The sequence below is a fragment of the Chenopodium quinoa genome, unplaced genomic scaffold, assembly GCF_001683475.1.
Source record: "Chenopodium quinoa cultivar QQ74 unplaced genomic scaffold, ASM168347v1, whole genome shotgun sequence".
In the NCBI taxonomy this organism is placed as follows: Eukaryota; Viridiplantae; Streptophyta; class Magnoliopsida; order Caryophyllales; family Amaranthaceae; genus Chenopodium; species Chenopodium quinoa.
The window spans coordinates 652,147-674,858 of record NW_018744991.1 but is presented as its reverse complement, the minus strand read 5'-3'; the positions used below and the strand labels follow the sequence as shown (position 1 = coordinate 674,858).

Below are 22,712 nucleotides of genomic sequence, written 5' to 3'. Positions count from 1 at the left end.
TCACTACATACTATGTATTTTTTTTTTCTCATCTTCATATATATTGATGATTTTAACGGTCAAAAAATATACCCGAGAGTGGAGACTATGTATAATTGAGTCAAACTTTTAAAATAAATGGAGTTTAATTTTTGGATGACAATAAGTTTTTATCAAGAATATATTTGAACAATTGCATGGCTTTAATAATTTTAAGTCTTTTCAAAAAAAATAAAAATAAATAAAATCTAATGGAGTATTAAGGGAGCAAGCCCCAATTTATAACCTTGATAAACAAATTAGGTTTACCAAATGACATTTTCGTAAATAAGATGCATTGAAAAATGTGTTTTTTTATTTAAAAAAATATATATTTTTACTGTTTGTGGGCCACTATGACAAGTTGGACAGATTTTTAAGTTAACATCGTTAACTCACCGTTTGCTACTATTCATCATCTTCTTCTTCCCACCTTCTTCTTCTTCATGTTCATCTTCTTCCTCATATTCATATTTTTTCTTCCCACCCACCTTAATCTTCTTCCTTCAATCTCTGCCCACTTTCACCTCCTCTTTTAAGTCCATTTGACATCATTTCCACCGGCTTCGCCGGCGAAATTAAACGAAAACCCTAATAACAAAAGGAGAAATTAATGGCACGGTTAACCCTAAAGGGTAGCTGAGTTTTCCTTCCTCCATTTAATTCGACTTCGCACCGCCATTTTCGATGGCTTCGCAGCCGGAATTAAACGAAAATTAAGCCCAAATAACAAAATGAAAATAACGAGCATGGTTAACTTTAGAGGGTAGGTAAGCTTTTCTTCCTCCATAGATAGCACTTGTTCGAGTCATAGTGAAAAGGTGTACTTTCCAGTTTCGTCATTGAAATTGAAGGTTGAAGGAGAAGTGAAGATTGAAGGAGGAGAGAGAAAATCAGAAAATAGCAAAAGGTTGAAAGAGAAGAGAGAAAACAACTGTTAACCAAAGTTAGATGTAATTTACACACACCCCTTGATAAACAATTTTTGTTTATCAAGGTTATACACTTGTATTTTCTCGTATTAAGGATACATATGCTTAATAACTCCATTGCACAATATTATTTGTAGAATCTAAAAAAAGTTAATTAGTTTGGTTTTGATGTAATAAAGGGTAAAGGGTATTTTGAGGAATATTGTTGTCAGATTTTTATAAGTTTTGGAAATCTGATTAAGTTTAGACAAGAAAAAATATACATTGCAAGTAGTAATTGCCAAGATTTAATAACATACTGAGTGTATAACATACTGACTGTATAACACACAAAACACAATATCATATGATTCAACATTACAAATTTACAACCAGTTGATCAAATCAATAAAAAAACGTCAAAATGGTTCGGAACTGCAAAAGCAAAAAGAATAAAATTGCAGAGTCGCATAGTCTGCTTGACTAAACACACACTTGGCCGTCGAGGACAAAAGATAGAGAGCAGGACCAGCATTTTCACATCTAACATATCTCAACAGTCAACAGCATTACAGCACACCTATGAGATAAGAACATGAAACAAGTTAACAATATGGCTGCAAATGAATCAAAACACAGTTTAAGCAGAAGAAATCAGAAATGCAAATGAACCATTTTTCACAGAGCTGTTCTTTAAGTAAACTTAGACCATAAACACATAAAATGCTATAGTGTTTACCACCCCTTTTTGAGATGTTATGATCAAAAGTGTAATGCTAAGCATAAAATCATATACTAGTAGAAAGTTAGCTGTAAATAACAGCTAAAAAAGATAGGATGCAGTTCAAACCTCAAGATTTCCAAGTTTAATTTCATCAGTGTATGCGCGAACTCAAAGTTTAAGTTTAAATCCTTTGGATAAGAAACCATCCAAGTCATGCCTACAAAAATCAAGAGTATCAAAAGGAGAAAATCCGAAAATTCCAACACTGCATTGTATAAGAAACTAACATAAATAGAGCAAAATTAGTCACAAATCACAGTGGAACATATGAAAAACAGTGTGATCACTGATCAGCGAACTAGTGCTTTCCAATATTAAAAAAAATAATAATAAATTAAATTTAAAAACAAACAAACAAACAAATTGCTACAATTACCTTGTAAGTAACCTTGAATAAAAAATCCAAAACAAATAAAATATTTTCAAGAAGAATGTAAAATTCATATCTTATACTCGTATGGCCTAAGAGCTATGTATAAGAAATCAAAAGTAGACAACTAAAGCATTTAATAGCACAGGATGAATGGATGATGCGAATGTAATTTGTCCTCTAAATACTACAAAGTATAATATTTTTGAGAGATCATATTTAATTTTTATTCATAACCTATTGAGTGATAGAGATACACATAGCAAAACCATTTTCAAAAACCCATACGCAAAAAATTTGATAACCTTCTTTTTTGCATCTTTACTGCCAAAAACAATATAGTACCAAATTGAGTAAAGGTAGCACAACAAAGAAAACTATCAACACTGAACGACTAAGCCAGAGAACTCTATTATAGAAATTGACCTATAGGAAACGATACGCACAAAAACAATGAACAACAATATCCTGGTGTAATCAACAAAACCGGGTTGAAAGAGAAAACATCAATATATAAATCTGCTACCTAATCTAGTTTTTATGGCTGAAATTCTCACTTCCAAACAATTCTATGCATTTCTCAAAATTGACACCTATACTTTCAGGATCAAGTAAACTTCCAAAAGACCTCTGTTCCAAATGAATTTGTAGGTGACGAAGTGACGTATGTTATAATGCCTAATTGTCTTCTTTTGCAAGTTATACCAGATAAACTTTTTATGATCTAATTCCATTTTAAGAGTAAACCAAATCACTAACGGTTTGATAAACTCAAAAAAATTTATTGGTCTTGGGTGATAACTTCCCCTTTCAGCCCAAGACTTCCAAAGGAGCATAATAGCTTAAGGAAGGAACTCCATATCCACCAAGGCAATCACAAATAGATATATAACAAATTTGGCAAAAGAACTATAACATATTCAAAGGCCATAACCTAACTACTTAACTGATCAATAGCCACAAATAGAGAGAAGAAGACTCATCCAACATACCATAATATAGCTATTTAAACTATCTAAAGCCACATAAGGAGAAAAGAGGTATCATCCAACATACCATAATAGTGCAATAAAGGTACAATCAGATACTGCAACAGGACCAGTAATAATAATGGTCACAAGACTCACAACAATGTTATTATGCAAAACAACCGCGCATAAAATGACAATAGATATAATCATAGGAAAAATTCATTAAGCTACAATAATAAAAAGGCAGAGAAGTACAACATATTATGATAACTCTTCTTGTTAGGCTTCTTTTCCTTAGGACTATCAAGCGGAACAAGGCTTTCCACCAGCAGTGCTGAGGCAAACGACCAAGGAAGGCCACGGGTGTTCACATTCTTAAATGATTGCCGCTTCACATCAAACCACACAAGCTCCTTAAAGTCTTTCTCAAAGAGCAACTCCTCAGAACCATTCTTATTCAAGTAAACAATTGGCTTCAAAGATGAAAAGAAACCAATACTCTCCCACTGTGAAATCGAAAACCACTTAGTCCATGATTCTTTCACCCCATACTCCTTCATGATCCACACATCAAGCCGATGGTTAGGATAAAATACCCGGATCGTAATACACCCATCAATAACCCCAACATTAGAATAATAATCCATTTTCAACTCATTATATTCAGGTATTGGCAAAACCCCGTGTTCTTCCGTCCCAATATCGAGTGCAACAAGCACATCCACCGCTTCTGATATTGGTTTTTTAACCACCAACCAATGCAAACACCCATTCAGAAAAACCCCCTCACTAAACAAACCAACACCAATGTAATAATTATATGGAAATTCCCTAATAACTGGGCTAACAGTTTTCCAAGTATTAGTCTTCAAACTATATACCTTCATTTCACTAATGTGATCATCACTATTTTCAGGAAATATTTCAATAATTCGCACCAACTTATAATCATCATTCTTATAATCATACCCAAAACCAAAAATTAATCTATTACGTCCTTTAGGAACATACCCAGGAATTTCGACAGGCGAAACGGGCAAAACCCGGTGTTTCCTCGTCGCCAGATTGAAAATATACGCCGCAATTCCATCTGCCAAACACAGCAATCCATCGCAAGAACCCACAATTTGTGTTTCAGCAGAATCGCAATCAAAGGGGCAATTGATCAATGTAGGGCGCTTTAAAGTGGGGTAACCAACGGAGTAGAGAAAAGGATCTTTACTTGTGAAAATGGTATCTTTTTGCAAGAAAGAATCCTTGATTATGAGGGTTTGATGAGTAGGGTTTTACAAAGAGTGATTGAGATGAAGATTGACGAAATATTGTTCGTCGATCAAAGAACGCCATGATTTTGTGACGCAACGGAAGCGTAGAACAGATTTAGCAGGAAGCTTTGAGAGGATTATGGTGATTAATGGCGTCGGAATATCCGCCATTTTTGTGCACTGGCAAGACTATTGAACGAACTATAGAAGATCCCAGGGTTTTGAAAATGAAAGGTGGGTTTTTAAGGATGAGAAAGAACCCCCACGTTTCACTTAGTTCGGAAGTTAGACGGTTTGGGCTCCCACATTGGATTAGTGAGTGGAATAGTACCGAATCAGGAAAATCGAATGGTAGAATCGTAATAACCTATAAAATATTGATAAAAGAGTAATAAAAATATTGCTACATCATTTTTTAATCTTTAAAAATGCTAAATTTTAAAATTTAAATATTTGGATAGTAATTTTCTAGGCTTAGAGAAAGGTTTGATTGCGTTAGGCTAATTTAAATAAGTAAAAAGGAAGATTGGAAAATCCTAATCTATCTTATCCGATTATGTCTGATCATACACGATCATGTACTATCTAATAATAATCCAAATGACAAATAGGATTATGTGATCCTACCCGATCTTGTACGATCCTACATAATTCTATCTGTTCTTGTACAAATCTACATAATCTTATCCGATCTCGATCGATCCTACAACGATCCCACTATGATTCCGCATCTGATCCGAACAGTTGTGCAATCCTACGATCCGGAGTGCGAATGATTGGAATCACGATTCTAACAACAATGATCTGTATATTATACTCCATAATACATTATTCATAGTAAATACTCCCTCTGTCCCAAAATATATATATTATCTATGATTATACTATTAATTAATCTAAATATTTTTTATCATAAAATATGTTGTTAGATATAATTAACATAAAGTTTCATAATATAACCTTTATTTATATAATTTTCATCGACATGTGTGTAAAATTTAACTCTATCAATTATTTTGGGATAGGGGAGTATGTAGAGAACAGCACAAGAAAAGAAAAAAGAATTCACAAGGTAGAGAGATTAAGCCCTTTATAGCTTATAAAACTATTAATTAAGAATGAAAAGTCTTGTATCCAACTTTCATCGATGTTGTACCTTGTACGTCATGAGATGAGATGACATACAAATTTCATCTGCATCATACGGATATTATCTTAGATTCTTAGCGACTAAGTATTGTCAAAGTCGAAATCAGTTCTTTCTTAACTAATTGTTGCATCTAAAGACTAGAGTAGCACACATATACCTTAGCTTAGCTTGTCTTTAATCACCTGATAAAGTGACCAACTGACATCATCATACCAATCAACAAACCAATTAATTTAGTACATATATAAACATATAATTAATCAATTATATGTTCCTCTCGTTTTTATTAGTTGACATATTTTTTTAGGCACACGACATTTGTTAATGTATAACCATTTATATTTTCGATTACTCCCTATTACGGAGTAAAAATAAATAAGTTATAAATACGTAGTAATATATATTTATAAATTTGTTAAGACGAACGAACGGATTTTATAAGAACCTACATATCTTACATAAATATAAATTACAAAAGAAAGTTAACTTATACTTCGTATATAAATAGCAATTAAAATCAAAAATACCAATATAAATATAATTGAGGAAGTACATATAAAATTGAATAAATTACACAAGTACTTCCTAATTGTAATATTGGAATGATATACTTCGTATTTTATACTACGTATTATATTAGTTGTATTACTTGTATAAGAGTTGTTTAATCAACAATGACAAATATCAAGCACCAGATACACCTTTTTCTTTACTTTTCTCAAGTTTTTTGTGGGCGATTTTCCTTACTCCCTGTTCAAGAGATAAGCTGGATATTTTTATTTTTTTTTTGACAATTGATTATTATTGGATTATGAGTATTATATCATTTATATGAAGTGATAAAGGAATAAATTAATAAATAAGAGAGAGTGAGGGATAGCTCAAGTGGTTAGAGCTCCCCTTCTGATTTCAAGAGATCTTGGGATCGATTCTTATCACTTGTCCTCGTGGCTCTCTAACACCAAAAAAAAATGAATTAATAAACAAGAAAAGAAAAAAAATAAATAAAAACATTTGCTTGAAAACAACATACTCCGCATTTAACTTCTGCAAATATCATCATGATTGAGGGATCACACTTATTAGGCTACTAATCACATCAAACTTCTAAGTTCAACTCTTCACAAGTTGTGACAAAAACAATGAGGTAATTTATTTATGTGGGGTAGACATAAACTCCCACTAAAAAGCTGCCACGTCACTGCAAGCCAAAAAAAAGAGGGAAAATGGGGGGGATATTTTGGCTCAAGGCGCCTAAATGCTAACTTGGCGGGAGAAAAAGCTTGGCGCCCAGCCTCATTTAATGCTTCATAATCCCACCAACATCTTTTCAATAAAAAAATCAAGAGGTTGTTCATACTTCAAAACTAATGGTCGTAGAATACAACTACAAGCATGGAAGCCATTAACGACGGTGAGTTCTCCCGTTAAGAGAATTTTTTTTTTGGATAATAAAATGCGTTAAAACGCAAAAGCGGTATGAGTACTTCATACTTGTATTGAACTAATACACTCCATACTGGTATTAAACTCATTTTCAGTTCTTTTACTTTATTTAGTGCATAAAAAATTCAACGGTCCATAACTAGGAATTTAAGTTATTGCCATAGTATTATAACCTTGAATTTTCCAGTCCAATTGAAATTGTTAGATAGCTATCGTTACATACTGATTCCGAATAAATCTCACAGTAATTATTTTGTTATATGAATCTTCTAATCTGATTTTGACAATTGGAATTTGTACATAACATTTGATGATGGAGAGAGATTCAGAGAACCCCAATAAGAATATGTATTGAGTTGTAGTTTGTGTTAACCAAATTCAGATTAAAATGGTAACTAAAAACAATATTTTAGTATCATAGATACAGATATTGAAAAACCTGAAAAGTACATGTTTTGACTTTAAGTTGGTGTCACTATCCTTTGTAATAATTATGTTTGTTATTAATATAGTAACAAATAAATTACATTGTATCTTAACTTTTTATTTCCTTTGACGATCATATTGATCAGACATTATTGATTTCAGGGATGATTCAATCAATTAGTATTTAAATGTCTCTAAAATAAAAAAAAATAAGATCATGCAACGCATTGCTTTTCAGAAATTGCAAAAAAAAAAAAAAAAAATATCAATTTATTTTACAAAATTTGATAGATAAATGAAGTAAATAGTAAAAGTTCACTTCAAACTTGATACGAAAAAAACAATTTCAAATGTGTTAAAATTTCTGATCATATAAAACTCTTATTTTATGATTGAACCAAACCTATTTACTAAACAAATGTGTAATTTATTAGTTTAAATAAATAATGTCATAATTAATTTATTTTATACAATAATGAAAATAAATATTTGTATTACATTACAAATGAGTTATGACTATTCACAATGTTACAATGATAAAAAAAATGCATCTTCTAAATACAAATACATAAAATAACATATCTATAGTGAAATTATAATAGTGAATGACCACAAATAATACTAATTATGTATCATATCAAATCACATATGATATTATCTTATGGAATACGCAAAATAGTTACCGGTTACTAATAAATATAGCGTTTTTGGAAAAATGGTTTCAAATTACATATGTATAATAAAATTAATTTTTTACTTATTCGTTTTATTATCCTTTTTCTCATCATATAAGGTGATTACTAACTATATTCACTAAACAATTTATTCATTACAAGGTTGCAATACTAATATGATCTTATTCATAAATATTAGATAATAGTTTATTACAAGGCACACAAAAATTATATAACTTGTAATTTACACATATTAACTCTCGATCAATTTTTATTTTTGAAAATGAAATTATGCTCTGTAATAATAATGCAACTACTAAATCTCTATCAATTGTTTCAATAATAAGTTAAAATACGCTCCTTAACATTAATATTAGATAATGATTGATTATTAAAAGGCATAACAATTATTAATTTTATAATATATAAATACTAACACTCGATCAATTAATATCGAAAAAGTGAGATTATATAAAAATTATCATTTTCAAATTAAATTATTGAAATAGATAACGTTTTCTTGAACCACCTATTATTAATGACAATACTTGAGTTAATGGGTTAAAATAAAATAATGAATGTTAAAAAGCAAGTAGTAGAGGGTTAAAATAAAATACATTTGGAATACAAATATATATTAACGGTTACTAATAAAACTTCAAACTTATTATTATTAGTAAAGGTCTTATTCCGTAATATTAGTGGTAGAAAATTTGATATTATAAGGCCCACCAATTATTAATATTTTAATGAACAAATAAATACAATATGTTGACCAATTATTTTTGAATCTTGTAATATATAAATACTAACTATTAGTAAATGCGTCATTCCTTAATGAAGTACTGTAGTAGATCGATATTTGATTATTTTTAAGAAAATCAATTATTAATATTGTAATGTAAAAATACAACATGTTGCTTAAATTGTTGGTTTGTAAAAGTGTATTTATGCTCCTTAGTTTTAATACGAAACTACTAAATCTCGATAAATCAAATAATTTACCAAAAAATGAAATTATATTACTTAATACTTTTCTTAGATGATAAAATTCATTATTATAATAAGGAACTATAATTTTAATATCTGTTTTAAATTACAAATACTTAATTTTGATCAATCATTTTACCAAAATTTTAGGTTCTACAAAATATATATTAGTTACAAAGTAAGACTAACTGAGTAACTGGTCTTCAAATACTTAACGTTTTCTACCACCACCCGATACTATATTCAAAAATTATGGTGAAGGCCTAAAGTGGAATCGTGAAGGGTTTAAATTAAATATGGAGAGATAAAAAAAGTTACATTTGGAATAAAAAAAAATGGTTTTCCGCTATTAAAATAATTATTATTATCTCTTAATTAAAATTTGAACAAACTATAGCGCTACTAAAAATTAAATAAAAAACAAATAATGTATTAATCATACTATTATAATACATAATGTACTATGTAATATACAAACACAATGTCTTTTAAAAATGTTATTATTATTATTAGTATTATTATTATTATTATTATTCTTGTAACGCAGCTAGTAATTAACTCTCGATCAATTGTCTAACCTATTATGAAGCTTATCCAAAAAATTAAAACCAAATTTCAGTTGACAGGCTTAAACATCACTGAAGGGTTATAATCAAACTGTGGAGGGTTATAAAATATATCAATTGGAATACGAGAAATAATTATCTGTTTCTAAAAAATATATCATTTTGTCAAAAAAAAAAGGAATATGCAAATAAAATATCTCTTTATAAAAATATATTAATAATAAAACTTAAAATTTTCAAAACAATGTTTACATCTTGTTAGTAAATTTATAACTTATCTTTGTATTGATAAATAATTTCTTTTTTTGTATGTTAGCATTACTACTATAATTTTTTGTATGTTAGCATTTATATTAGATTATTGATTATAATAAGGTACGAATACTATTAATCTTGTAATATACTCCCCCCGTTGCAAAATAATCTTCCCACTTTATATTTTAAATCCTCATTTATCCTCATTAATTAGTTTCTTATAGTTTTCTCATTTTAATGGTCTCAATCCAAAAATGAAAAAGTCTCAATTTACATCATTCCAAAATAATAAGTGGTCACAATGTACTTAAATTTATTATTACCTTTAATTAGAAAAAGAAAGATTCCAAGTGAGAAGATCGTTTCTGAACTAATGCTCAATTACTAGTTACTTTTAAAAATGAAATAATGCTCCATTTATAATAATACAAGTACTAAATCTCGATCAATTGCTTTACCAAAAAATGAAATTTCGCTGCTTCATATAAATATTAGATAATAATTGATTATTAATATGAATTACAATTATTAATATTGTTAAATACAAATTCTAACACTCGACAAATTGTTTTAGCAAAAAGTGAGGTTATGCAAAATAATCATTTACAAAAATTAATAGTGAAGGGTTAAAATAAATTAAATTTGGATTAAAAATAATAGTTATCAGTTACTAATAAATATTTCATTTTTTCAAAAAGGATTGAAAATGAAAAATAAGTAAATTTTTTAAAACATATTAATAATAATACTTAAAGTTTTGGAAACTTTGTTTACATCTTGTAAGGAAATTTTTAACTAGCATTACTAGTTATGTTTTCGTTGCTTAATATTAATATTAGATAAATAGTTATTATAAGCCACACATATAAACTAAATAGAAACTCTCCATAACTCTAGAACAATTGCTGTTTTTAAAAAGTGAAATTATGATTCTTAATGCGGAGATATTTAACAACTAAATCTCGATAACATGTTGTATAAAAAAAAAAGTAAAATTATGCTCCTTATATCAAAAAGAGACATCATTCACCAATCACCATGTTAACATCTTCAAACTTTATATTTTTATAGTATAGTCCGCCATTATTTTAAAACTATAATATAAGTTTTGAATACTATTTAAATAATTATTGTTACTGTAATCTAGTTCATGAATACTATTAAAATAAATGGTGTTACTAAATAAATTAGAAATTTACAATCGTTACCTCCCCCTTTTTTTTAAAGATACCTAATTTTATTTCCTTTTTTTTAATTTCAATTTTTTTTTCCTTTGTTGTACTTTAATTTGTAATTTTTTTCCTTTGTTTTACTTTAATTTGTTTTCAAGAGTTTGGTGCTAAAACTGGATAATAATTTCTTATAAATATGTCATCAGTCATCATGATAATTCAAGGAGTTTAATGTGTTGTCCTTGTGATTAATCTAATGTCCAACATCTGTTACTGGTCAATAATCTAACTTGCAGAGATTTTATAGTTTGATGTTTAAATCCTGGGAAAATTGTTCGTCAAAAACAATCTGGGTAAATTGACGAACATTGAAAATAACGATGTTTAAATTCACATAATATAGCACGATATTTCAATCTGGGTAAGTTTTATACTTATAACATAATTTGTCTTAAGACCAGTTTAATAATATGAAAATTTGAAACAATGAAGCTAATCTACAAAAAAAAAAAAAAAAAAAAAAATCCTTTTTCCAAATCTGTAACAACATGACATTCATACAAATCAAAATATGAAACACTAGATCTGTAACATAAAAATAAATAACAAATAATTAATAATTTATTGTATAACATAACATTGTATATTCATATGAACTTCTGAAAAAACAAATATTGTCAAGCAAAAGATGAATTTTTTTCATAAAATCATCAAGAACATGAAGAACATAACAAGAGAGAGAAGAGAGACAAATCAAAATTCGTAACGCAACAATTTTTAGCCAAAGATAATAGACGATGAATTAGTTATGAAATATAATATACATTGTATAAAAAAAATAATCACAGAAAAAATCTGGAACAAAAAAAAATATTGAATTTGAAGTTAAGAACATGAAGAACAAGAAAAAGAAGAAGAGAGAAAAACAAGACCAAAAAATAATCAGCCAAAAAAAATGAGAGGAGAGAGAATGGGGTGGTTGGGAATGTGGGGGGTCATTCATTGTGCATTGAAAACACAAAACTGGTTTGAAATAATTTGAAAATTTTGTTTAAAATTTGAATGAAATAATAAAATATATTATTATTGAGGCCAAAAACTACTACCAATCATAGATTGCCACGTCATCAGTTTATACATGGCCCACATAAACCTAGTTTATGTGTATCTTTTGCGGAAAAGAGGGATCAGAGAAGCTGAATTAGATTCGTGTATTTTATTAGCAACATCAATCACGATGTATGTTTTTCCTCAATCCACTTTTATATGAAGAAAATTCCACAATTTTTAGGTTTAATAGGTTATTTGGTTGGGTATGAAGTTACATCATGTTGAGATTTAATTGTATGTGAGTATCGTAATAAAGTTGATAAAAGAACAAAGATCTATTAACTTTATTAGGCTAAAGAGCTAATTCATCCTTTTTTTCCATAATATAAGATTTTATGTCAATCCGGCAATTCATTTTAGTTTAACAAAACAAACGACCCTAATTAGTAATAGTAAGATCAAGTAACTCCTCAAGCAGTTGAGCATTTGAGCTTATTCAATAATGATAACTATCCCCCTTTTTTCAATGTAACAAAATTCACATGCAAAAATAATTAAGTGGCTTTTAGCAAATAAAATTGTACTACATACATACCTTGTTGATGTCATAGGTCATACACTCATACACATTAATTTGTCAAGCAATAAAATGACTACTACTGTAAAGTCAATCAATGTGAGAACAAATACTAATAAGAGAAACTAATTACGCTTAAAAGTGGTTGGCAAATTGTGCCACACTATAATGTACTCCACTCCTAAAAGATAGTGTACTAAAATTTCGGATTTATCAAACGCTGATCTTTTAATCCTAGCTAGAGACTGAGTGTTTAACTTGATGAACAAAAAAAGATGCCTCAAAGACTAGAACATCACTTTATTAATGATTATCCTGGTTTGCCTTATCCCACCAAATTAATAACATATCATACTATGCCTTTCTTTTCTAATTAAAAGGAGAAAGTATTGCTATTATTGATCTTCTTGGTGATATAGAGTGGAGTACAAAATAAATTTGACTAGAAAGATGCATGATAGCATTCATTACATATAAATTTTAATTTTAAAAATTGATGCTTTTAAAGTTACGTATAAATTTTAATTTTAAAAATTGACGCTCTAAAGTATAAATCGATCAAATTAAATATAGTAAAATTATAAATGACTAAATTATACTTTGTATGTAAATCACACACGATGATTAAAATATAGAGTTTGTAAATTTACCTTACTCAACTTGTCATCATTTGTTAAGATTGTTAGTTTAGGATACTTATTAAGGATAATATGTCAAATTAAAGAACATATTTTTATCTTAACTTGTACTTCAATTTTTAAAAGTGGCATGTTACCTTAACACGAATAAAATCAGAATATAGAGTCAGCAATACGCCTTGGTAATATATCGATCTCCAACTGTTTTGTTACGTATACTTGTATGTACAAGATTATATTTTGTAATCTTGTTCTTTGTATTTGTAGGATGGGTTAAATCTTAGCATGTTGCATGTGGACAAATAGAGGGAGTTACCACTTAGTAGACATCCTTATCGGATTACTTCAATCAGGACGTAAATTGAGCAAATAGGCCAACACTTAAACTATTGAGTTAATCTATAATGTACGGGGTCCAACTTGTAGGGCTATTGTCTATTAATCGATCATGCAAAGTTGCAAACTGACAAAAACTTTGGAGACTAAAGTAAGCCATGCAATAAAGTAATTATTTGAGGACCCTTTGTTAACAACAAGCACTGAAAATACCATGTTACCCACTTACCCTCGAATACCATTACTTAAAGACAGTTAAAGTGCGTATTGGTGTTTCATTTTTGTCTCTCTAAGAAATTAATTTGGTGTATAGTGTAACATAATTGAGTTACAATAAAATGAATACAAGTTGTAAGAGCTTAATTGAAAGATAGGAGCGTATAAAGGTGATTGTATAAGTTTATGTTTTATTTTGCAAAAAGGAATTGGTCACAACTTTTATGTTTTTTCAGTGTAGTACTAATCTATATAGGTCAGCACTCAATCCGACCTTAGCATTGAAATGTAAGTGGTGATTGAGAACCTTACCTAGTAAGGCTATATACATTTAATATGAATGTAGTATCTTAAAGTAGGAGCGACAAAGTATCTTTATTTGATATGAGGTTCATTATACACGTATCTCTAATCTCCTCATACGAAGTAACGATTTATATTTCGGCAAATGTGCCGGTTAAATCAGTATATGTAAATTTAGAGTTGCAAGGTGAGCTTCCACAATCTCTACAAAGCAAGATTGATAACTATAATGTCTCACAAATACTGTTAAAATAAATCCCTTGTATGTTGGACCCTTAGCAAAAATAGGATACTTTGTATTTAAGTTGCCTTAAAATAACAAAGTTTCAACGGCAATATGCATTTATTGTTACACAAGCCTTCCCAATTTACAAATCATGTGTTGAAAGAAACTCACTTGTGAGTGTCTCACATTGGAGGAAGAGGAGAGATGGTTTCACTTTATAAGGTAGAGGAGTCACTCTTACTGTTACCAATTGATTTTAGTATGAAAACTCCTAAGCCTTGTTTGTAGACCAAACTCTCCTCCTCCTTGTTCGAGTTGCTCAGACCCATTTCATATTTTCTTGAAATTTAACAATATGTAATACAAGTACCATCTCTCATGAAAACCTAATTTTTTAAGTGAAATTATACGTTTGATACATATCCTATACGATACATTCTTTCGTCTCCCAACAAATATCAATAAACAATTAGGTACTTTCAACCATTTTAATAACAATAATTAATCTTCCTAGCCGTTTGTAGTCTAGACAAGCATAGGTGGAAAGTGTGGGAGAATCAGAAAAAGAGGGAGCGTGTTTAAACTACAACTTTTTTTCTCAGTCTCTTCAGATTTTCTGCCTTTTTCTTTCACCTTTTTGTCATTTATTTTATTTTATGAATCCCATAGTTTGTGTTCTTAACTCCAAGAACTCTGTTATTACTAATTTGGTGTTGAAATTCCAGAGTGTTTGTTCCTGTAAGTTGCTCAAAGCTTCTATCTTTGCTACTCGTACAAAATTCTGTTTTCCCTTCAATTGTAGTTAATTTAGCAGGAAAATTTGCTAATGGGTGTTCATCAATTCTCTCAAAGATTCAATCTTTTTGCTACAAATCTCTGTTTTTCTTCAATTTTTGTTATATTAGCAGGAATTTGATAACGGGTGTTCATCAATGCTCTCAAAGATTCAACCTTTGCCGCAAAATCTCTCTTTTTTTTTCTTGTAGTTAATTTGATAGGTTTTTTTATGCTTGGTGATATTTTCTGCAAATTTATCTTATTTTCTTTACTTTTTAGTTAATTTAACATGATTTTGATATTGGGTATTCAGGCAAGCTCACAAATATTCAGTCTTTGCTAAAAAATCTCTATTTTTTTCTTCACTTTTACTTAATCTAATACGTTGTAGAATTTTGATTCTGGGTATTCAACTGTTCATTTAAGCTCACAAAGGTTCAATCTTTGCTACAAATTTCTCATATTTTACTTCGTTTTTAGTAAATTAACAAGATTTTGATTCTGGGTACTCATCGAAGTTCACAAAAGATTCAATCTTCTCTTTTTCCCTTCACTTTTTTAGTAATTAAACAAAAATTTGAAACTGGTTATTGCTAACTTTATCTTTTTTTTTTCTTTGCTTTAAGATTAAGCTTTTTTGAATGTTCAAAGATGCAATCTTTATTTACTGTTGATTCTTTGAATTTGATGTCATTTTTTTTTCTTAATTTTCCTTCTTTGATTCTCCATTGCAGAAATTACTCAAGAAATTTGGAAAGAGAAAGAAAGTTAGAGAGAGAAAAATGGGGTGCATGAATTTGAATTTGGGCCATCAGCAGTGGGCAGTAGTAGTCTGGTTGATGATGACCTTAACGGTGTCGTTTTGTGATGGATATACAGATCCCCGTGATGGTAAAATTATTAATTTTATTTTTTGTGATTTTGAATTATTGTTGATTGACACCTGAAAATTTTCAATGCAATTGGTAATACAAGTGTATTTTTATTTGTTTATTTATTTATAATATTTTGATTTTTGCTGTTTTATCAGTTTTTGCAATAAATAGTTTATATGCTGCATTGGGAAGTCCTTCATTACCTGGATGGATTCCACTTGGTGGAGACCCTTGTGAGGAAGCTTGGCAAGGTGTACTTTGTGTCAATTCAAACATTACTGGAATGTAAGTCTTATTATTTGATCATATATATTTTATTTGAAATTATAATATTATAAAATATTCTCTAAGATTTTTAGTCAATATTGCTTTTGTCTTTTGGCAGATCACTAAATAATGCTGGTCTTGGAGGAGAATTGGGTACTAGTTTGGACTCATTCTCTGCAATTATATCTATGTGAGTTTCTTAGGTGACATGTTTGATTAATGTATTGAATTATAGTTCATGAAGAACGATTTTATATTTATATTTCGACGTATATTTACTAATCCTAATATATTTTTATCATCAGAAACCTCAGTGGCAATCACATTGGAGGTACCATTCCTGCCAATTTGCCTCCCACAATGAAGACCTTGTATGTTTTATATCCTTTTTGTGGCTGTTTTGCTATTATTAGTATATATTATGAACAGTGTATTGTTACTTGCTATTTGCTATTATTGGAATGTTTATGAGTTTATCTACTGTGTCAGGTTCCTTTCTGATAACCAGCTTACTGGAGGCATTCCTGACTTGTCTATATTAAGTCAGTTGACAGACCTGTAAGCTTCACTTGATCTTTTTGTTTCCGATTCATCATACTTAAGAAGTCTGTAGGGCAGTTTTTTGTTTGATGTTTCTTCTTCTAAAGGGTTTGCTACTGTCTTCAGGTCGCTAAACAAGAATAATTTGACCGGGGGACTACCTGATAGCTTTCAGCAACTTTCGGGTTTAATAAATTTGTAATAAATTGCTCTGTATCTGCAAGTTTTCCTTTTACATCTATGTTACTGCGCTTTAGTGTATTTATGTTGTGTTATTTCATTTGGTGTAGGGATCTCTCTGAAAACAACATTAGTGGTACTTTGCCACCATCAATGGGGAATTTGTCTTCCCTTACAACACTGTGAGTGTTTATTTCATTAAGATCTTTCTTAATTGCTTTCTTATCCTAACTCAAGCACTCACCTAGCTGCCACCTTCCATCGATTGCAGCCATTTGCAGGATAATGAGCTCACAGGACTCCTCGATGTTATACAAAACCTTCCCTTGACTGAATTGTAAGACATTAAAGTTTTTCTTTGTATACTTTAATACCTAGTGATTTTCTCTAATTTCTGCTTATCATACAGAAATGTAGAGAACAACCAATTCTCCGGCCCTATACCTCCCAGATTGTTGACTATTCCAAATTTCAGGTGAGGTCTCTGAAGATTAGATAATTTGTTGAATTGATGTAGAACACTATACCAACTTTGTTCTTCTATGAAGCTGGTAATGTAGGGTTACATTAAGCACCTTTCATTGTGATGAGCTGAATTTCACTTTCCGTTTATGTCCTACTAGGCTAGAGAGCCTAAATCTGAGTTCCATGATAATGTAGCAAAAGAGATATGCAGTAGGCCGTTAATTTTGTGGTCAAATAATTTTTTACTCTTTTACCCTACATGATATCATTTCAGTGATGTTTTAGATTAATATGGTTTTTCACGTTTTTGGATTCTTTCCCCCTTGCATGAAATTCATAATAACGAAAAAAAAATTACTACGTATTATACTACAGAAAAGATTTAAAAGGAACTCCTCTATGACACTGATGTAAGGCTGAGCAAAAATGCTGAACTACTTGAAAATCCAAAAGAGCTGATCCAATTCTATTTCGATTTCATGATATCTGATATGAAAGATCTGAAAGCAGATTTTAGATTTGATATCTGATCGAAATTTTGGAGATTGGATATTCCAATTCAGATATTATTAATTTGAAAAAAAAATAATAAAAAATCAGATATCCGGCATCTGAAATGTGTACAAAATGTTTCGGGACATATGATTACCTATTCATTGCCCCTATCCAGTACTTGATATCCTCATTATGGGGTGATTTGACATATGTTTCATGTTTTATTCACTTTTTAATGATGTACATGTCATAATGGTGGATCATGAAAGATAGAATTTGATTTTGAATTTATTAGTTACAAATTAGAACAAAAGATCTGGTGCTCATAATTATCCGACCATACTGATGGTCAGATGTGACATGCACAGGGGAACCACAACGTTACTTTACTAAAAAGTATTTATTTTTTTCATTTACATGATTTAGTTGCTCAAAGAACACATTGTAGTTTTTTATTTTTCTTTCTGCAGTGACTTTCTGAATTCACTGCTCAAAAGTTTACAAGCAGCAGCTTAGCATAATGCATGTCTATAGTCATTCCTGGCACAAAGCTGAGCTTCTTTCTGGTTTTGCAGAAGCACTGGAAACCCTTTCAATACCAGTGTTCTTCCACCACCTCCAGCAGGATCCCCAACTTTAGCGCCAGCAACAAATTCATCTTTACCTGGACAGCCTTCTTCTCAACAAACACACAAGTGGCCAGAAGATAGCTCATCAGCTCCCAGAACATCAAATTCCGCAAATTCGACAAAGTACATAAAGCCAATAGTTAGTGCTGCTATTGCTGTGTTGATTCTTTTAGCTATCATGCTTGGAGTTTGGTTTGGTGTTGCAAAATGGTGCAAGCGAAGGCAAACAGGTGATGAATTTACCAAGGGGAATGTAAAACCTGTATATGAAGGGAAAGGAGAAAAACCTAAATATAATGAGTCTTTACCTCAAAAACATAATCAAGCTGCTAAAGGTGAGCCATGCTTGGATTTTTGTTTTGTTTTGAGAGAATGAATGGTTACTTTTTCGGCCTCCTTTTGAATCGTTCTAACATGACCACCTCCCCAAATTTGTTTGTCCAGCATTTCAGGAGATACCTTTTAAGACCCCAAATGTGAGGGACGTAGACCAAAATCAGGTGAAAGATGTAAAAGAAGTTGCCATGAGTAAAGATGCTCATTCCATAGACATGACGGGGACTACTGTCACTTCTTTTTCAGCACAACCAGTGCCACCTCCCCGACACTATTCTAATGAGAACATCATTCTGAAACCAATAATGCCTACATTTGTGTCTAAAACACAGAAGTCCACCTTTCCAAGCTCTGTGAAGTCTTTCACTATTGCTTCCCTTCAACAATATACCAATAGCTTTTCTGAAGATAATCTTATTGGTGAAGGCATGATAGGCAGTGTTTATAGGGCTGAACTTCCTGATGGAAAGGTAAGATGTGGGACACTGAACTGTCCTTTTGTCTTGAGTAGTTTTGTGCATTCTGAAATGTCATTTCGTTTAGTATATATATATGCTTGCGGATACTTGTCCTGTGTGCATGCTTCTTGTGTTGCATTCATTTTAGTCTTTTTCTGGTAACTTCTTTACTGATTTGGCAGTAGACAACCTTAATCATTTTGAGCTACTCGTATAAATTGTGAAGAGTAGAATTTATAGTGATCAAACAAAGATTCGAGAGTCATGGCCCATGAACTCCCTTGTTGTGTTCACATCTCAGACTTTAGGGTGAAATATTAGTAAGTGTGTCATATAATATGGTTTCTTTGGGTGTCTCTCCCCACTCTACATCCCCTGACACATCCATCATTTACCCTGAAACCTTTCTTTCAGCCGGATAAGCATTGCTTAACTTATAGCTATTTTCTTAAAAGCACGCTCCCTAATTTTTGTGTTTTTATACTCATTAGTGTGTCTTGGTAATTGTATTATGCCAGATTAAAAAATTTCCGGATTATCTTCTCTTTTCTTGTTGCATCTATATCTGCATAGAGCTATGCTTTGCTATGCCTGTTCCCCCCATCTCAAAGATCCATCCACTTTCCTGGTAGAGTTGAGCCTAACTTTCTTTGCCTGTACATTTGTAGATCTTTGCAGTGAAGAAACTCAACAATGACTCTTACAGCCAGCAGATTGAAGACGAATTTTCTCAGCTAGTTTCTTTTATCTCTAATATTCATCATGAAAGAATTGTCAAACTTGTTGGATATTGTGCTGAGCATGGGCAAAGACTGATCATCAATGAATACTGCAACAATGCTACATTGTACGAGGCACTGCATCTCGATGATGAGATCCATAATAAACTTTCGTGGAATGCACGTATCAGAATTGCACTTGGAGCTGCAAAAGCCCTCGAGTAAGCTTGACACATTATCTTTGATGTAATTTCACATGTTTCTGTCCACGCCTTGTTTATCTACATCAGAAAAAATTAATTTTTCTCTTTTGTTTGTGGTGAAGGTATTTACACGAGGATTGTCAGCCCCCTGTTGTACATATGAACTTCAAATCCGCCAATATTCTTCTTGATGATAACTTTGAGCCTCTAATCTCAGACTGTGGCTTAGGGTCTCTGCTATCAGATACTTATACAGCTCAGGTAATTCCTATTCCAGTGTCCCTTTGTTTATGGTGTAAGAATGGCTATTTCATCATGATAAATAATACGGCCAAATATTCGGATGTCACTATGTCCTTTTCTGTATGATTGTTTGCAGTATACCACTTGTTTATAGGTATGAAATTAGAATATGACTTTGATACGTGATCACTTGCATACTTGGGCATTCTATATGTACTATTTCTTTCATTACTGATATCTTCTCAATTGTTATAAAGAATAGCAACATACTTGCATTGTTTATGGATGTGTAAGAAAGAGTTAATTGTATTAGAAAATTATGATCTGTTGCTTTTCAGTTATACTCCAATAATCTGTGGTTGGTTTCATGTGTTCTATATGGGTCAGACACCAGTGTATCGGCTGCTTACTATGATGTCATTTCTTGCAGGTTTCTGGTGGATATGGTGCTCCAGAACTTGAGCTAGGAACATATACTCAACAAAGTGATGTTTTCAGCTTCGGGGTAGTCATGCTAGAGCTTCTTACTTGCAGAAAATCCTACGACAGGTTAGATATAGTAAACACAAGATTTCCATGTTTCAAATTTCTTATTGCAATTACCCCCAGGAAAAAAGTACTTTTTATGCCATACATGAGCTCATTGATGTGTTCCTTTGTAATATTGTAGTGCACGACCTCGAGGAGAGCAATTTCTTGTGAGGTGGGCAATTCCTCAGCTGCATGACATAGATGCGCTATCAAAGATGGTAGATCCTTCACTGAATGGATCGTATCCCTCTAAATCATTATCCCGCTTTGCAGATATTATTTCCCTCTGTGTTCAGGTCAGTCTTTACTCATGATCCACCTATATATTTTTTTGTTTGACATTCTTTAAAGTGATCTGATTATTCAAATGGGTCTCTGACGTAACGTGACTGAATAATTCAAACATGACTCAATAGGCCTACACAAACCCAATCAACTAGAATTTGTCCCGGTTTGCTCCTTAAATCATAATTTCATAACACATAAATATAGCATGTTTTGCACACTTTTATACGAGTTTTGTTTTGAGCATAAACCAAAACTGAACCAATACCAAACCGCAACCCAACCAATTTACTCAAATTGGCCAATGTATCGGTTTGAATTCGTGAACAGGAACATGATTCTTTACCAACCTCACCAAGAACATGAAAAAGTTAGCTTTAAGACAATCCATTATGAATTGCGGTCTAGAAATATTAAAAGCTTCTATATGTTAACAAACTGGAAATATCACACCTCATACCTTGTTAATTTTGTTTCAGGCCGAACCAGAATTCAGGCCTCCTATGTCAGAAATAGTGCAGGACCTCTTAAACATGATTCAAAGAGAGTCTTGACCTTAAGATATTAGATGCCAATTTCGAATTATCTGAAGCCATGCCAATCAATTCGATGTTGGTGAATCAAGTCGGTTCAAGGGAAGAAAATTTCTTAGCTTGCAAAGTGAGCTAGCGATGTAACATAAGCTAACATGTGATCATTATTAGTTTGTAATGACCAAGGCTTACTACATAGGGTGATCTAGTGGTTAGGGATTTTTCGGGTAGTTCAGCTAGTTTTCCTGGTGTTTGCTCATTACACTGATGGGCATTCTAGGAGTGTATGTTGTATTTTTAAGGGTATGGTCTCTGCTTTTCCAGAGGTTGTGCAATATTATTGTCATTTTTATGCTGATTAAATTCAATTATTGGACGAAAGTTCGATTCTTTATCAAGGATTGTAATCCTACTTGTTCAACTGGTTGCTGTTGGCTACATAAAGTTACCAAGTTTTTTTAATGCTTGCTATTGTATGAAACTTCTCCATTATAATACTCAATTCAAAAGTGCACTTCTAGATTTCTCAACAAAGTAACCCTCTCCTTTTTAGGTTAAAGGCAATAGTTTGACTTTTACATATAGCCAAAAGTTTGGTTTATCATGAGCGCCAAGTTAATGTGTTATAAATCCAGTCAAAAGAGAAGAAGAAAAAAAAAAACAGTTAATGTGTTATAAAATACGGAGTAAGAAATGTTAGGAAGTTGTATTGCAACACAAAAATTGTGTTATTGCTTTGAGTTAAAATCTCATTACAATTAAAATTTTATTGATGATACTAAAGATTTGATTTTGGATATTTACATAAACAAAACTCCGAAAGAAATCATTC

At 31.0% G+C, this 22,712-nt stretch overlaps 2 protein-coding genes across 2 annotated transcripts; one reads left to right on the top strand and one right to left on the bottom strand.

Annotated features, from left to right (window-relative positions):
- Positions 1–3,281: 3,281 nt before the first annotated feature.
- On the bottom strand, positions 3,282–4,340 carry LOC110706750 (F-box protein CPR30-like; the record flags this gene model as incomplete). The annotated part of the gene is made up of 1 exon (XM_021884706.1): positions 3,282–4,340. A coding segment is annotated over one exon (1,059 nt), but the record flags the coding sequence as incomplete, so codon positions are not given.
- Positions 4,341–14,829: 10,489 nt separating this feature from the next.
- LOC110706836 (protein STRUBBELIG-RECEPTOR FAMILY 3-like) lies at positions 14,830–22,274 on the top strand. The gene is made up of 17 exons (XM_021884805.1): positions 14,830–15,082; positions 15,856–16,012; positions 16,152–16,281; positions 16,382–16,453; positions 16,569–16,634; positions 16,753–16,821; positions 16,930–17,001; positions 17,094–17,165; positions 17,255–17,320; positions 17,393–17,458; positions 18,519–18,907; positions 19,017–19,378; positions 20,035–20,306; positions 20,411–20,549; positions 20,962–21,080; positions 21,202–21,358; positions 21,827–22,274. The coding sequence occupies exons 2-17, from the start codon at positions 15,904–15,906 to the stop codon at positions 21,899–21,901; spliced, it is 2,235 nt and encodes a 744-aa protein (XP_021740497.1). The 5' UTR covers positions 14,830–15,082; positions 15,856–15,903; the 3' UTR covers positions 21,902–22,274.
- Positions 22,275–22,712: the final 438 nt, after the last annotated feature.

Bases quoted from the DNA above. Each gene is read 5' to 3' on its own strand.
- LOC110706836 (XM_021884805.1), top strand. From the start codon at position 15,904: ATGGGGTGCATGAATTTGAATTTGGGCCATCAGCAGTGGGCAGTAGTA. The intron at 17,166-17,254 runs GTGAGTGTTTAT...CATCGATTGCAG, and splicing joins TTGTCTTCCCTTACAACACT to CCATTTGCAGGATAATGAGC. The intron at 21,359-21,826 runs GTCAGTCTTTAC...ATTTTGTTTCAG, and splicing joins TTATTTCCCTCTGTGTTCAG to GCCGAACCAGAATTCAGGCC.